Here is an 18,165-nt window from a genome sequence, read left to right as displayed (position 1 = left end):
TGAAGTAAGAAAGGGAAATACCACAGAAATGCAAACAGGGAGTACTTTTCTGATGGATAAGATATATTTCTGGGATAAGTAGAGTAGTATTACTCTGCACCATTATAAATGTCCGATAAACAGTGTAGGGAAAGCTTAACTCTGTATTTAAATCATGAAACTACTGAACTGGAAGTGCTTAGTATGAATATTAGAAATCAGGCTTGAGATCAATAAGTAAAGATTTCAAATTTTCAGCAAACCAGCAGAACTAATCACCTACATATTATAAAGTTCAGAGTTGAGAATGTGGGTATGTTTCCAGCACCACACTCTCGACTCAGATTTCCAGCATCTGCAGTCCTCACTTTCTCTTATTATAAAGCTCACCCACTTTCATTTCATCGATTTGGAAGTACACAGGGAAAAAAACACTTAGGAGCAAGAGTAGGTCATTTGACCCCTCATGTCACTCTGTAAGATTATGGCTGATTTCGTTGTAATCACAAGTCACATTCCCACATATCCTACATAATCTATCGATCCCTTGCTAATCAGGCATCTTTCCACCTCTACTTTAAAAACATTCAAGGACTCTGCTTCCACTGCCCTTTCAGAAGGACAGTTCTAAACACCAATGGCCATAAGTGAGAAAAAAATGTACACAACATCTCTATTTTAAATGGGCAAACTCTTATGTGAAACAGTGACTCCTAGCTCTAGATTCTCCTGTAAAAGGGAACACCCTCTCCATGCCTATACTGTCAGGACCCCTCAGGATGTTAAATATTACAGTCAGGTCATTTCTTACTCTCCTAAACTCCAGCGAATACAAACCTAACCTTTACAGCCTTTCTTCACAAAAAAAACTTGTCCATTTTAGTTAAGAATCCGATAAACCTTCTCTGAATTGCTTGCAAAGGCATTACATCCATCATTATTAAGCATGTTGACCAATACTGTGCAAAATACTACAGCTTTGGTCTCTGCAATGTTTTGATTAACTGAGACATAACCTCTCTATTTTTGAATTCAATTCTCTTCATTGTAAATGGTAACATTATTTAAGCTTTCCTAATTGCTTACTGATTTTGCACGTTAGCATTTATGGTTCAAGTCTGACAACACTTTCTCTGAATCTCAAACTTCTGCAATCTCTTACTATTTAAATAATAAGCTTATATTTTTATTCCGCTTGCTGAAATGGACAATATTAGATTTTTGCATAACATTCTCCATTTGTCAGATCTTTGCCCACTTAATCTATCTATATCTTTTGTAGCCCATTGCCCCCTTGTTTTTTCACAACTTACTTTCCTACCAATCTTTGTCATAGAATCATACGGTCTTACAGCATGGGAATAGACCCTTTAGTCCAACCAGTCTATACCGATTATAATCCAAACTAAAGTAATGTCCACCTGCCTTCACTTGGTCTATATCCTTCCAAACATTCATTATTCATGTACTTACCCAAATGTCTTTTTAATGTTGTAATTGTATCCACATCCACCATTTCCTGTGTAAGTTCATTCCACACACAAACCAGACTCTGTGTACAAACATTTCCCCTCATGTCTTTTTAAAAGACTTCCTCCTCTCATCTGAAAAGTATGCCCTCTAATTTTGAAATCCTAGAGAAAGACATCTGTCATTCACCTTATCTATGCCCCTCATGATTTTATAAATCTCAAGAAGGTCACTCCCTCAACCTCCTATCCTCCAGTGAAAAAACAGTCCCAGCCAATCCAGTCTCTCCTTATGACTCAAACCCTCCATTCCCTGTAACACCTTTGTAAATCTCTTTTGAACCCTCTCCAGCTTAATAATATCCTTCCTATAACAGGATGAACAGAACTGCACACAGTACTCCAGAAGAGTCATCACCAGTGTCCTGTATGACCTCAACATGATGTCCCAACTCCTATACCCAAAGGTCTGAGCAATGAAGGCAAGCGTGATAAATGCCTTCTTAATCAACCTGTCGACATGTGATAAGAACTTCAAAGAATTATGTACCTAAACCCTTGAGGGGTCTGTTTTACAATACTAACCGAGGCGCTCCTTTTAATTGTACAAGTTCTGCCCTTGTTTATTTTATCAAATTATCCAAATTAAACTCCATCTGCCATTCCTTGGCTCATTGACCCAATTGATCAAATCTCTTTGTAATTTAGATAACCTTCTTCGCTGTCCAATATACCACCACTTTTGCCGTCATCTGCAAACTTACTCACCATGCCTCCCACATTCTCATCTTAATCATTTATATAAATGACAAACATTTGGCAACCACACTTCTTGGTCCATATCCTTCCAAACATTTATTATTTTCATGTACTTATCCAAACCACTGAATAGGAATTGTAAACATTCGAGGTTGGCACATCATGTGGTAAATCTTGCTGATCTGAAAGTAAAATATTTATGCCTATTCTCTGCTTTCTGTTAGCCAGACAATGTCTATCCATGCCAATATGCTACTCCCACAGCATGAACTTTTATTTCCCACAATAACCATTGGTGTGGCAGTTTATCAAATGTCTTATTAAAGTCTAAGTACAGCCCTTTCACTAGTTCCCTTTCATCTACAACATATTACTTCCTCAACGAACTCTAATAGATTCATCAATTATTATTTCTCTTCCAAAAAACCATGTTTGATTACCTTTCACTCCATGTGCCCTGCTGTAGCTTCTTTAAATGCAGCTTTTAACATTTTCCCGATAATGGACATTAAGCTAACTGGTCTGTTGCTTCCTGCTTTATGTTTCTCTCCCTTTTGAATAAAGAACTTACATTTGCTATTTCCAAATCATGCAACTATTTTGGAAAGAATGAAAGAATTAAAAGGAAGGCATCAACAACTCACTTGCAACTTCTTTTAGACTGCAAACAACTAGGACCTAGGCAATTGCCGGCCCTCAGCTGCAACAATTTATTCAATACCACTTCTCTTGTAAGTATCATTTTCCCGAGTTTGTCCTTCCATCCCTTTTATTCAGTGATTTACAGCTGCTTTTTAGGATGCTTCCTGTATCCCCTATACTGAACACTGAAGAAACATATCTCTTCAATTCATCTGTTATTTTGTTCATTTCCATTATCAATTCTCCAGGCTCACTTCCTATAGGATTAATTGTCAGATTCTAACTGCTTTCCTTTTTAGTTATTTATAGAAATGCATGGTATTTATTTTTGTATTTCTGGTTGGCTTTTACTTGTACTCCAACTGTTCCCTCTTTTTTAGCCATTCTTTGCTGTTCTTTGACATTTGATCCAATCTTCTGACCTGCCAACTTTCTTTGCACAATTGCGAATAGTTTGTAGGTCAATCCCCTTCAGTTTAAAGGTGATTTCTATAAGTATTTTGCATTTTCTTCAAAATTGATACTATCTTTAACCTTCCAGCTAACCATGATGGTGGGTCTATCCCTTGTATTTTTTTTCTTCTACTCAGAATTTATCTTTTCTATGCATTCTGAAATATCCCCTTAAATGTCTGCCACTGTATCACTATCGACCTATACTTTAGTTCACTTTGTCAATTCACTATAGCCAGCTTTGTTTTCACACTGTAATAATTGTACTTATATTATGACTTGCATTCACTTCTCTCTCCCTCAAACTGTGTGTAAAATTCAATTATATTTATGTCACTGTGACCCAGGGCTGCCTTCACTATGAGGTCATTTATTAATCCTATCACATTACATAGAACCAGACCTAGTAAAGCCAGCTTTCTAGTTGGCTACAGAATATGCATCTCTAACTGACCATCCCAAAACCATTTTATGAACTCCTCTTAATGTATGTATCATCAGGAAAATCCTGATAAGCAAAGGATTTGCTTATCAGGATTTTCCTGATGATACATACATTAAGATGCTTGTTGCATGTCTTTCAGTCAAGTTTCCTGTATTTCATCTATGCTCCCCTTTAGGTAGGGCTGTACAGTACTCCCACAGGTGACTACTTACTTTTATTATTTTCATCTCTACTCAACTGATTCCATACCCTGATTTCCTGAACTGAGATTCCTCCCTGTTGTTATTACTAACTAACAGAACCACCCACAAAATTTTCTTAGCTGCACGTCCTTCATAAATATCTTGTGCCTTTCAAGGTCCAAGTTTTAATCCATATCACTCTGTAACGGCGACTAGATTCCACTTATTTCTTTCTACTTGTATTCTCAGTTCACCTGTTTACTTGGACGCTACCACATTCAGATGTGCAGTCTTTTATTTTATCCTTTTATTGTTTTTGTAATCTTTAATCTTATCTGTTGGATATGAATTTTCTATTGCTTCCTATCATACTCTATCATTTCTGTATTCATACTTTTCTCTTTGTCTTTTCTCTATTCTTTGATTTAGCACACCTTCCTAAATTTGATCTTTTGACAAAATTGAAAATCATGCCAACCCTGATATTTGTAACTGTGATTTCTATTGAAGAGCATATAAAATCTTAAAAAAATGTTTCAGACATAAAAGAGGTAATATCACAGATGTCATCACAAATTCTTGCACAGGAAAATAATACAGCACATTTATAGAACATATTCACTCCTTAATGACATTGTAGATAGACCTAAACCAAAAGAATTGCAGCAGTTCAAGAAAGACAAAATCAACATGAAAGTCACAGTGGTATCTTACCTGACATGAACTACAATAAAGATATGTACTGATTTCTCCCTAATAGTACATGTCTTGATGAATGTGCTGGTGAAGATGTTTCAGAGCATTTAGTTGAAAGCCTTTTTTAAAAAAATGACAAAGATGTCGGAGCTTCGCTATCATGACAAGGCATTGAGGGGAGCTCATGACCTTCTCCAAGAGAAGCAGTAACATTTGAACAGACACATGTATGGGAGTTTGTTATACTTCTTGGCATCTGACTCAGACAGTGGCATTGGGCACCAGCCTTATTAGGCACACAAGATGCATGACCTAAATTAACTAAGGTAACTTTGGTCCAGGCTGTTATGATGTGGTATCATGGCCTCCTACACTGGTCTTGGGGAAGAGGATGTTCTGCCTGTGCTTGTCATATCCACAAGGACTCCAGGTCCCTGATCACAAAGAGGAGTGACAAAGTTTTTTCATCTGTCATATTTGGGCAAATATAAGGAACCACAGAGAGAAACTCCAGGCTGGCAGCACTTATCTGGGTGCACATTAAAGATTTTAACAGATGGCGCAATTACCAAGGATGCTGGTCAATTCTAGGATTTTCAGTCATTGGTGAGTTTTTCTGGGAACAGTGTGTGGTAGGATGGAAATAGAAAGAGGGCATAGAGGTGGGGTAGGTAGTTCATGAGGTGGGTTTGGTAAGATACAGTAAGAAAACTTGCTGGGCCTTCTGCAGAAAAACTCTCTGAAAATCTTGGCACAACTGATATTTAGCCAAAAAATACATAAAATTTGGCATGTAGTATTTGCCTCTCTGTAGCTAAAAATATTTCTGGAGCTTGATCAGAAAGTAGAAACTTATTCTCCTTGATGTGGAAACAGATTTCTGGACCAAGATCTAAAATAAGTTTCTGTGCAGCATTGTGAATTCCAGGCTGGATGGTGAATTTATTTACTTCGTTATGCATTTCGAAACTTTTTTCAAAAGTTCAACTTCATTTTGCAGGGGATTGTTTTCATGGTAAGGTTTTGCTTCTCTACTATAGTCTGTTGCAAACCTAAGAGAAGGTTTTTTTCATTCTCTGTGATGTAAGGTGTGTCATATACACCACCATTTATTTCAGAGTTTGGAATTTGAACTAGTGGCAAGTAGACTTTGATCTGCATGTATAAATGAGTATTAATTAACTTGTAAGTCTCTTGATAAACATAATTTTAAGGAAGTATATGTCAGACAGCAGGAGATTGGGGGCCTTCTGGAGCGTTAATGGGATTTGATTGTATTGTAAGAGCCTTGCAACTGGAGAAAATAATCATTGAAAGGTAATGGCTTGCTTTTAGTTTAGAAGAAATAAGAATATTTTGTTTATGAAAAATCCATAGTTTGGAAAGCAGTGGGGTCCAGTTCCAGAAGACTTAGTTCAGGTTAAATACAAAAACAGTCTGGAAATAGGTTACTTGAGTGTAAAGGTTTTAGTTTGAAAATTCAACATCAGAAGTATTTAATTAAAAATATAGAAAGGTAGCCTAATATAGAAGCTAATGTATATTTCTCTATAGAAATAAAGATGTGAAATAAAGGTTCAAACTTATTTGTACAAATAACTAAGGAAAAGGCTATCAAACTGTCAAAATGAGGAATTGAAAGAAAAAAATTAAGTCAAATCTCTAGATTCGACAGAGATGGCAACTGTCTGGTATTTGGTGTTGGAATGGATGGGATTTTGTTTTACTATGTATTTCAAAATCTTTCAAGTTTTATTATACATAAATAGGTTCATTTACTCAATTTTATCTTCATTTCTTTTGTGTAATACATTTCTGTTTTATTGTTAAAACCAAATCTGCAGAACTGTGTGCTTATGTTTCAGAGAAAGACCACCATGTTAAATAAAATAATATATAATCCATCAGGCCAGATTTCATTTTGTATTTGACATATCTGATAGTAATATCAGTTGGGATCATTATACTTACAAGAGTGTGTTTTCATTAATTGGAGCAGAAGGTTTTCCTCAACTAATAGTTCACAATGATCTTGGATCTCTGGAGTATTTCTGAGAAAGAGAGACTTTCCCCTTTATCAATGCTTCTCTTTGCTGTGTTAAGTGTGTAAGAGCATTGACTATTTCCTTTTTAAATTTCAGAGGATTGTTTGTGCTGTGTGGCTGCTAATATTTGGGATTTTAAGTCAGCGGTTTCTTTTGAACAGTTAGACCGGTCCACTTCTTGTTGAAGATGATCAGGCTGAACTCATTTTGATGCTGTGCATTAAGTTTCACCACAGCATTCTGCATCTCTAGAAATGCCATTGATGATCCTGAATACTTTCAAAGATTGTTGAATCCAATTACCGACTTTAGTTTGTCTTTTCTGTACAACAACAACTTGTGAATGTATTGGCACGAATTGACTTAGTGTCATAGGGATGTAACAGCATGAAAACAGACCCTTTGGTCCAACTCATCCATGCTGACCAGATGCCCTAACTTAATTCAGTACCATTAGCTAGCACCGGCCCATATCCCTCTAAATCCTTCCTACTCATATACCCATCCAGATGCTTCTTAAATGTTGTAATTGTACCAACCTTTATCACTTCTCCTTGCAGATCATTCCAAACACGCACCACTCTCTGTGTGAAAATGTTGCTCTGTAGGTCCCTAGAGACCTTTTCCCTCTCACTCTAAACCTATGCCCTCTAGTTCTGGACTCCCTGACCCCAGGGAAAAGACTTTGTCTATTTATCCTATCCATGCCCCTCTATAAACCTCTATAAGTAACCTTCAGCCTCCAGTGCTCCAGGGAAAACACCCCCAGCCTATTCAACCTCTCCCTGTGGCTCAAATCCTTCAACCCTGACAACATCCTTGTAAATGTTTTCTGAACCCTTTCAAGTTTCCCAACATCTTTCCAATATGAAGGAGACCAGAATTGCACACAATATTCCAAAACTGGCCTAACCAATGTCCTGTATAGCCACAACATGACCTCCCACCTCCTACACTCAATGCTCTGACCAATAAAGGAAAAAGTACCAAATGTCTTCTTCACTATCCCATCCACCTGTGAGTCCACTTTCAAGGTCTGTGAGACCTACACTCCAAGGTCTCTGTTCATCAACACTCCCCAGGACCTTACCATTAAGTGTATAAGTCCTGCTCTGATTTGCTTTCCCAAAATGTAGCATCTCACATATACCTAAATTAATCTCCATTGGATCCAAGTCTATCCTTTTCCTTGCATTCTTCCCATTGTTGAACTGCCATTTCTCCCAAGAAAATATCTATTGGTTCACAGTAGCATCTACATCTTGGAAGTTTTAGACTGAACTGATGTGTTTTGAAACCTCCTTGCTGTAGGTTGAAATCTCTTATTGCTGCTACAGCAAACAACCTTAAATTGCCCTATTTTTCACGTACTATTGTGGTGTGTGTCATTAAGCATTGCTGGCTAGCAGGGTTGATATGAATGTGGAGATTTCTCACCACATGATCAAGAAGCAAGGGGAACCCTCTTTCCCTTTTAGCTGTTGATTAACAAGTCGCACAGGGGTTCCTACTTGTTTCAAATATGTCTAGGTGAAACAAAGAAGTGACAGGATGATGTTGACCTTAAGGTATTTAATGAATGTACACATGTAAAGCCACTTCTCTTGTGTTCACAAGCTAACGAAGCACTGCATCTTCTCAACACAGCCCTTCTCCATTCCCCAATCTCTGGATCATACTGAAAAACAAAAGATTTAGGATTACTGCACCTATTCATTATCTAAAACTCCTTCCAGAAGTGAGTGCCAATCAAGTGAGGGGAGTATCAAACCTGATTGGACAGGTGATACCATGTCCCATTCAATAATAACACAAAGGCATCGCTTTGTGGATCAGAAGGCCACAGAATCATACCCTCAAATGTATTGCTACTATTTAGGGAAAAGAGGAAACTTGATCAAAATATAAAAAGGCATAGCTGCTTAAGCATGAATGTGAGAAAAGTATTAGAAGCTGCTTGTACTGACCTGTATCAGAGTCTCTGCCTCATGAAGAAGAAGGAGTTTCTTCTCTGGCCCTTCATTGCCCACCTCCAGTACAAGGGCAAAGTGTTCTATGCATCTGAGACACAGTTTATCTTGCAGTGTAAGAATCACGTCCTACAAATACATAACAGTGTGTAAATCAGAAGCTGCATACTTCTAATATAGAATTCTCAAGGGTGAAACAACCATTAGTATTATACAAACTGAGTGTTACATTATTGTAAAAAGATATAACATCCAATTTCCATTTGGGGATTTCTGGTTTATATGCTATAACTTCAGTGGAAGAGCCATGGAAACCCTGGAGAAATCTTACAATATTCATTCCATTGACAACTTTCCATTATTAATTGTACCATTTTAAAAACTTTGAAGAAACTATTTAAATGGCCATTTTTGTATAATACAGAGTTAGTTATGGACTCCACACGAATATAAGTTTCCATGATAACTCTCTCACATCCCCTTTTCAGTTCCTGATGGAGTAGAATATATAGAATGAGTACACTATCTTTGTTTTGCAATGACATAAATGCTGGAATTATTTATACAAGTGTGTAGAACAAATTGTCACTATCACCACAGGCACTATTGTTAACAAGGGATCAATAGGTGTGGTATTTGCAATCTTAAGTTGTGTATGCTATATTGTATTTACTTTCTTATTTATACACTTGTACAGCAATGGAAAATTCCAAGCAATCTACTGCCACAGAAATAATTGATTTAAAATACCCGGATTCCATGTGGAATTATCACAAATATGGTGGAGCTGAAACAAACCATATAAACAGCCTATGTTATCTCACAACATATTTTCGGTCACGCAAACTTAGGGAGCTAGCAAAATGTGGCAGTTATAAAAAAAGCTGATGTTGCAAATCCAAGATGTCTACAGGTACTTCCTAGGATTCATTAGCATTTATTGATCCCACTTGAGGTCTAATCATCACTTGTATGGGGATGGACTGACATTGCCCTTGTGCTCTCTGCACACGTGCTTCTTCAATCTCTCCAAAGGGAAACTAAAAAGGAATTGGTGAACTGAGTCAGATACAAATAAATTAAGAGCTTTATTTCATGGTAAAATGAATATACAGAGAATATTTAATTTATTTCAATCAGGACAAATTCTGTTTGCGTAATCATACAAAATACAGAACATGTCACGTTTCCCTATGTCATTGCGTTGTGATATTTAACTTAAATAAGGTTACTTGCAATAGTACACCAGAAATCCAACATCATGAAACTGAATACAGCTTTTTACTTAAAAAAACAGAACAACTGACCACTTTTCTGTCTTTAGGGTTTACCTTGACTTAATGAAATACTGTTAATAATTAGTTGGCAGCCTACTTTACACCTCTCCCCATTTTTATTTTCGTTGGTTATTGATAATTGCTATTACACATTTTACATCATCACAAAAGTCAAGATCAATCCCTTCGAGCTCCATTTGTCATTTGTTTATAACTTGAAAACAATGAAAGACTAACACCATGGCATGAGTTGTATTTGATTTCCAAGGCAAGCCAATAAATTGTTTATTATTTTACAGTCTATGGAAAAATAACAAAGGTGAGTTCTACAGCAGCTTAATTACCTATTTTGCAGAAGCTTTTGACACCTGTGAATGTACTAGGCTTACAATACAATGTTTAACTTTTTCAAGACTCTTGTGTGCAAACGTTCCTGATATATAAAAATCTTTTTTTGAATGTGTAGCAGGACTGAAGTAAATATACTCAACATTAAGTAACTCATTACAGATAAACAATGGAACTGAAGTACATATCGATACAATTGCATGTAATTTAGAATGTTACACTTGAAGTTTTGTACTTTCTGGATATGAAGATTGAAGGTGGAGATGGATGGAAATGAATGCATTTTACAGTATTTTAGCAGTTAAATTTAACCTCCAAAAATTGGTGGGTAGGGTTTGGTTGGGATGTAAAAACATTTTTTTTAAAAATACAAGCACAATCCTAACCCCCCTTGAAGGTGACTACATCTGATTTAGCAGGAGGTGGGATTTGCCTGTCAGGCAACTCTGTATTTGCTGGTTAAAAATAAATTGTGGATTTAAGTTTCCTTTCTCTTCTGAGATGGTCTTACCCTCACGGTTGTTCTGCTATCAAAGGTGAACGATTTCATCTGACCGTTTTCCAGGTACACATTCAATACGTTTGAGATCAACATCAGAGTTTCCTCTTTCATAGGGTCCTAACAGGAACAGAAAATGTTGCATTTATTTGAATAACATCTGTAATATCTGATAGATTTCATCCAAAAAAAAATAACATTTATTGTGTTACATTAATTTACATGTTTATGGCTTTGCAGCTGTCCTTACTGTTTGGCATATATTAGAAGTTTGTGGCTTTAAACTCCTCTCCAAGATATAACCGATGAAATGAATACCGAGAGAAAATTTTCAAAGATGGTATCTTTTGAATGAAAGCTTAAACTGAGGGCCTGCTTCAGGGTGCAGAGCAAGTATGAGGTAAAACAGAGCGAGAGACCAGCAGCTAAACTGGTAGAATACATTCCGTGAAAATAGTAAGTCAGAGCCCAAGCTGAGTCTAGATAGATGAGATTACTTACAGTGTGGAAACAGGCCCTTTGGCCCAACAAGTCCACACCAACCCTCTGAAGCGTAACCCACCCAGACCCATTCTTCTACATTTACCCCTTCACCTAACACTTCGGGTCCAAGTGGCATCAGAAGGAGTGCTCTGAGTGCCATAATAATACAATACAAATGTCCCTGGCAAGGTCAATCATGATTAGGATGGGAGGATTTACTGAGAGAAATCAGGTAAGTCTACAAATAGGTTAAATGTGGTGGAATCAAAGGTCAATGGAGGTCTGAAGTATCCTTATTAGTTCACACCAGCAAGAGCAATTCCTGTATCACCCAGTTTGCAAAGAGTATTCATGTGCTTAATTTCAGGCTGGTTATGGTGTCAAGTATGGGATTGTAGTTTGAGCTCTTCCCACTATCTTTACTCCTATCTGCACTGCAACCACTGGGTAGGGTGTAGGCTTTAAAATTCACCTTTTTTGACTGAAACAGAAATTGTAAAGACTCACAGAACTGTTTCCGTTGATCGTGACTTCTTCAGAAAATCGTACTTTGACAGGATTCGTTCTAAGCTGTGCTTTCTTCGCTGCACTAATAAAGGCAGACTTCGGAGACTGAAAGAGTTGGAACATTATTGAGATTATGTTAAGATAGCAATATCCTGGCTGTGACCCAATACCTGGTCAAGTAAACAGTGACAAATAAATTGTTTCTTGTCCTTTTGAAATGGCAACAACATGTATTTTGTGAAAGGAAATGCTGTTCAAGTGTAACCTCAGTCTCATCTATTTTCCTCAAGTCATTTTCTCTTTCGTATTTTTTACCTGTCCAGTCTGATTTTGAATTTTTTTTACTAACCCCTGTGATACACTCTATTCCAAATTATGACAACAGGCTGGAAGTCTGTAGCTGAGTCTCTGATAAGACTGTTTACTACAGATCACAAAGATTTGAGTGAATCTTCTTCTGAAGAGGAACTCTCCCCATGTTGTAATTTAAGAATAACAGATACTTTCCATGTGTTTTTGCATTGTCTTCACCAATGGATGATGCAATTTTTTCATAAAAACATACTGCTCTCCATGAAAGTCAAGTAACAATCAACTCACTCTTGCTTAGAAAATGATTGACATTACAACACTTCAGTACTGGCTGTAGGATTGTTCATTTTGCAGCCATTTTTTCAGATAGCTGTGCTGCCTCAGTATATGATGTTGCTTAATATACTCTAGGAAGGAGATTGGTGTTGACATTAGCTGCAATATTTTTGGGTAAATGTGGAATATAATATTATTAGTGGGATCACTGTCCTAGAAAGTTTAATGTTGATCAATGGGTGCTTTTTTCCTTTCTTTCCTGAGAGCGTGTAAAAATAGTGGGCGGCACGGTGGTTAGCACTGCTGCCTCACAGCGCTAGAGACCGGGTTCAATTCCCGCCTCAGGTGACTGGCTGTGTGGAGTTTGTACATTCTCCCTGTGTCTGCATGAGTTTCCTCGTACAATCCAAAAATGTGTAGGTTAGGTGAATTGGCCATGCTAAATTGCCCGTAGTGTTAGATGTAGGGGAATAGGTCTAGGTGGGTTGCGGGTCAGTGTGGACTTGTTGGGCCGAAGGGCCTGTTTCCACACTGTAAGTAATCTAATAGAAGTTTTAATATCATAACTTATGTTCAATATGAAATATTCTATCTTGCAGTTTGCTCATGTTGCATTCCCAGCCAATGAATGCTGAAGTATAGATCATTATATATCTTTGGGGCCAGAAAATTAACAAAAAATATCTCAAAATATTAATTGAGATTGCTTCTAAACTTTCCCGTGAATTGATTGCAGCAAGTTAATACTGGGGTAAGTAAGCTTCAACTATTAAGAGGTAATAGTTTGCATTTGTTCCACAGTGTTCATTAAATTGGTCTTTTGCCTGTGGTAGCAAATTTATGCTTCATTTGCAGCCATCAATCTGAAAGTCCAATAAATGCAGACATTCTTAAAAGGTGTTGAGAATCTACTGCTGCTACTTAACATTTTACCTTCCATTCTTCATTTTTCAATCTTTAGCTATAACTATTCATCACAGTCCTTTCTGCAGATTTGGCAAAAAAAAATGCTCTTTTAATTTTAAAACTCCAAGGTGACAGGAATTTTATTAGACACAGTGATTTTATGATGCAAATCTGTGAAGAACTTAAGCACTTCTTATCAACTACCTGCGTTATACTAAAATAAAACATAGAACTGCAGGTGCTAGTCAAAAACAGTAAGTGCTGAAGAAAGCAGGTCTGGGGAGGGGAAAGTTTCTCCTCTGCCTTTAGAAAAATTTCACATGAGTTCTTTGTTAACGTAGTTCCAATTTAGTTACAAATAAGAATGACAATCATTTTGTTTTCCAAATTGCAACCTATTCTTAAGTTAGAAAACTTAGAAAAATATCAGAGAAATGTCAAAAATGTGAATATGAACATTTAAGTTTTTTTTTAGATTAGACTTACAGTGTGGAAACAGGCCCTTCGGCCCAACAAGTCCACACTGACCCGCCGAAGCGCAACCCACCCATACTCCTACATTTACCCCTTACCTAACACTACGGGCAATTTAGCTTGGCCAATTCACCTGACCCGCACATCTTTGGACTGTGGGAGGAAACCGGAGCACCCGGAGGAAACCCGCGCAGACACGGGGAGAACGTGCAAACTCCACACAGTCAGTCGCCTGAGTCGGGAATTGAACCCGGGTCTACAGGCGCTGTGAGGCAGCAGTGCTAACCACTGTGCCACCGTGCCGCCCTAAAATGAAATGATGAAAATATTTATTCCCCATTTAGTTGAAATAAGCCAGATATAAATCATTAAGGTAAAAGTTCTTAGAGGTGCAAACGTGTATACTTTTATTCACCAACTACTGCCTGCTAATTGCTAATTATAGATACCTTATCTTACAAACCTTAATTATTCGATATTCTAATTGGGAGATACTAATCAGGGATTTTTGCTTCTGTACTTGGCAACCTGTGATCTTCAAACCAGTAATGTGACCCATGGTTGAGAATACTATATACTGGAATGTTTTAACTCAAAATGTAGATCAGGCCAGAAAGCATACTGAAGTAGAGGAATAGATGAATTTAGAGAATGAAAATGGATGGTTGAAGGAAATGTTAGATAAAATTATCTATATTATTATTTATTAGATTTATACAAAACATAATTCAGTGATTATTGCTATATTTAACAACGTCAATATTTTATTATGCAGAGCATAGGCTGCATGCTGATGTTGACAATATGGTTCATGAAGTTCATCAATAGTCTACTGCTCCTGAGGGTCTGGCCACACTTGCACATAAATGAAATACCTTCAACTTAACAATGTGAACTCTTTTGATTTACCTAAATTGTACCCAGTCCCATTATGCAAAATGTGATGTATCAGAAGCACCATGTAGAGTGGGAGCTAGAAATCAAGTGCCAGCAACTGAAGAAAGGCTAGAGGCTGCCTGTGAAGATCCACCACATTTTGAGTAATCCAACATTGATGAATCAAAACCGTGTCTTTCTTTGGCATTTGGAGGGAACAAGGTTGACTTATCCTTGGCAGAGATCACCCTGGAATCAGCAAAGTATTTTTTTGCTAGCTTGTCTTCCAATGCCTATTCCAAATGCCATAGTCAACAACTATTCTACTGAATGCAGAGGCCTGAAAACACTTCAATTTCTCGTCAGAACTCAGTATTTTAGAACTCTTTACTTAAAAGCACAAACGCTCAAATTGATGGTTTTGCATCAGCTATGATAGAGAGACATCCTAATTTCTGAAACGTTTTCATCTTTTTGAGATTTGGATACAATGCCTGGGTAGGAAGATTTAAAATTGGTCAATATGTTTAATATCTATTCCAATTCAGTGGTAATTTGTCAGGATTACTTAAACAAAGTTGTTATACACATGTCTGGTTTGACCGAAATGTGAATTCAGACCCAAAGAAATACACTTGCCTCTTATCTGCCCTCTGAACTGGCCAAGCAAGATAATCAGATGTATCAATTCATTGCAGAAGAGTAGACGGGGAATAAAACTGGGTGATTCACCTGATATTCAAGCACCATAACCTGAAGGCTATGAACAAAAACTGGAAAATGGCATTAGGCTAGGTGGCTCATTATTCAGCCAGGACAGATATGGTGTACCAAATGGCTTCTTTTTGGTACTGTAAATATTCTATGATTATATTATTGCTAGACTGAATAATTAAAAAGTGGGTAATTAGTGAAATGACAATAATCATCTAGAATTGCTGTTCAAGTGGCCAATTATTAGATATTTTTGAGCAGCTTGGTCTGACCTTAACTTCAAAATTAATGTGATTATGTAGCTGAAGCCCATAACTTATACGGATCTGGATCAAGTGCTAGAAAATGTGATTAGCCTGCATAGCTGAGGCCACTCTGCCCTCATCAATAATCTTTGTTACTTCCTCAAAAAACTCAATCAAGTTCATGAGACATTATTTCTCATGCACAAAGCAATGCTGACTATCTGTAGCCAGTCCTTGCCTTTCCATATACATGTAAATCCTTTCCCTCAGGATTCCCTTCAACAACTTTCCCACCACCGATGTCAGGCTCACAAGTCTATAGTTCCCTGGCTTTTCCTTACCACCTTTCTTAAACAGTGGTATCATGTTAGCCAACCTCCAGTCATTGGGCACCTCACCTGTGCTATCGATGATACAAATATCTCAGCAAGATGCCCAGCAATCACATCCCTGGCTTCCGAGAGAGTTCTAGGGTACACCTGATCAGATTCTGGGGATTTATCCATTTTTATGCATTTCAAGACACCCGGCACTTCCTCCTCTGTAATATGGACATTTTGCAAGATGTCACCATCTATTTCCCCTCATTCTATATCTTCTGTGTTGTTCTCCACAGTGAATATTGTTTGGTACTAATACTGTACAAAATAGGATGAATTTGGAACTGATCCAGCAGCTCAAAACTATGCATCTATGATGTGCTTTGGGTTGTCAATAGCAGAGAAATTACTTTAACCACAATCTTAATCTCATGCTCTGTGCATTGCTCATGTCACAATTACCATTAAGCCACTGTTTAATAAGGAATGCAGAACTACCAGGAGTAGCATAAGGCATACTTAAAAAACATGATGCCAAACTAATCAAGTTATATTTGATGCACATCCTGCAGACAATGTAGCTTTGGAAAGGAGCTCATTGGGAGAGAGCAGGAGACAAGACAGGAGGAGGCATTGGAATTGCCAAAGGGAGATTGTGCTGAAGGGAGAGGTGGCCTGCTGCTGGCTGAGTCGCGAATGTGGTGCTGGAGAAGCACAGCAGGTCAGGCAGCATCCGAGGAGCTGGAGAGTTGATGTTTTGGGCCTCCTGATGAAGGGCTTATGCACAAAATGTCGATTTTCCTGCTCCTCAGATGCTGCCTGACCTGCTGTGCTTTTCCAGCACCACACTCTCGACCCTGATCTCCAGTATCTGCAGTCCTCTCTTTCTCCTGCTGCTGGATGAGTAGATCTCTTCCTGCACCTTCCAGAATGAGGGCCTTCCTCCTTCCCCAAGTAGGAGCCAGTTTGCTAGCTTCAATGGGTCACCTCACTGCCTTATGGTGCAATGGCAGGCCATGGCACAAACTTCCTCCCTTAGGACAATCAGCAAACCTCAGTGATAGCTGCCTTGGATGTTTGAAACTCACATTCATTTCTACTCCTGCTGCTACGCCCGCCTCCATATCATTTAAGAGCTCACACTTTGGAAAATACAGAATTTAGTTATTTTCACATGAGAGGCAGAAAAAAAGACTCCAAAATTTTCCATCTCCAAAATGAAAATTAAACCCATGGTTTATGAAAATGTTTTTGGGAAGTCACAAAAATACCTATGATCATCCTCAAAATTCAGGTACATAAAATCGACAAATTATTTTAGAAGACCCATGTCGTACCGCAAAGTTTAAAAGTAAAAGGTACATTCATGCCTCAATCTAAGCAGTTACAGTCCAAGTGAGTGTAGATAAGTGGGCCAGATTTTAACCCTGCTGGCAAAAATGCCAAAAATCGCTGACAGTATGCCATTTAAATGACTATCAGCCTCAATTTAAATCAGATTTTGGTTTCACAGCTGTCTGGTACTTGGAATGCACAGATCAGACCAGTTCAAAGCAGGTCTGCTTTAATTAATTTATTTTTAGATAGTCAGTACTCCACTTTGGTCACCCCTGTGGTTATGGAGACAGGACAGCATGGGAGCAATCAGAGAGACAGTTGGTCAGGTGCTCTGAATTATGAAGGATAGACAAGAATGTGATTAAAAAGTGCATAAAGCTACTGGAGCTGACAACATTTTCAAACAACTTCCCATACAAATATTTGTTTTCATAATAATTTAAATTAAAGAATTTCAGTGCACTGACTTATTTTCAGCAATGGGTGCTTTTTTAAAATTAGTGATGCTATCAATACATACACAACTTTAGCCTATGTCAAGAAGGCTCTGGAGTTTGCCCTTGGTGCACACTACATGAGTTAGCATGGTGTGGAGAGGGCAAATGGTAGTAGGTGGGCCTTTGAATGGAATTATTTAACCCTAAGTTGGACCAGGGTATTAGATACAGGGTAAATATTTGGTATGGGATAGAGGGGATGTGAATGGCCATATGATGTGCATCCAGTCTTAAAGTGGGTATGAGAAGCCTTTGCGATGGGTAAAGAGGATATATGGTGGTTTGAAGGAGCAGAGTTGTGTGAGCGGGGAGAGAGGCTAAGGGATGGAGGGATGTTGCTTACCATTTAAAATTAAACTGCAGTACAATGCCATTGCAAGTGGACAAGCTTTGCACAATGCCTGAATCCACAGCCAGCAACCTTTCCTCTTGACCTAGGGACACCCAACCCAA

General features: G+C 37.9%; 1 protein-coding gene across 1 annotated transcript in view; it reads right to left on the bottom strand.

The window, feature by feature from the left end:
- The window catches only part of frmpd3 (FERM and PDZ domain containing 3), a 216,096-nt gene that overhangs the window by 103,149 nt on the left and 94,782 nt on the right, over window positions 1-18,165 (bottom strand). The window contains exons 4-6 of the mRNA XM_060831992.1: window positions 11,755-11,859; window positions 10,777-10,884; window positions 8,638-8,769 (exon numbers count right to left, since the gene is read on the bottom strand). Coding sequence (XP_060687975.1) covers window positions 8,638-8,769; window positions 10,777-10,884; window positions 11,755-11,859 — 345 coding nt within the window. The remainder of the gene's footprint in view (window positions 1-8,637; window positions 8,770-10,776; window positions 10,885-11,754; window positions 11,860-18,165) is intronic.

The sequence above is a fragment of the Hemiscyllium ocellatum genome, chromosome 11 (assembly GCF_020745735.1).
Source record: "Hemiscyllium ocellatum isolate sHemOce1 chromosome 11, sHemOce1.pat.X.cur, whole genome shotgun sequence".
NCBI classification, from domain to species: domain Eukaryota; kingdom Metazoa; phylum Chordata; class Chondrichthyes; order Orectolobiformes; family Hemiscylliidae; genus Hemiscyllium; species Hemiscyllium ocellatum.
Note: the sequence above shows the minus strand (reverse complement) of the source record. Positions and strands in the feature narration are given on the sequence as shown.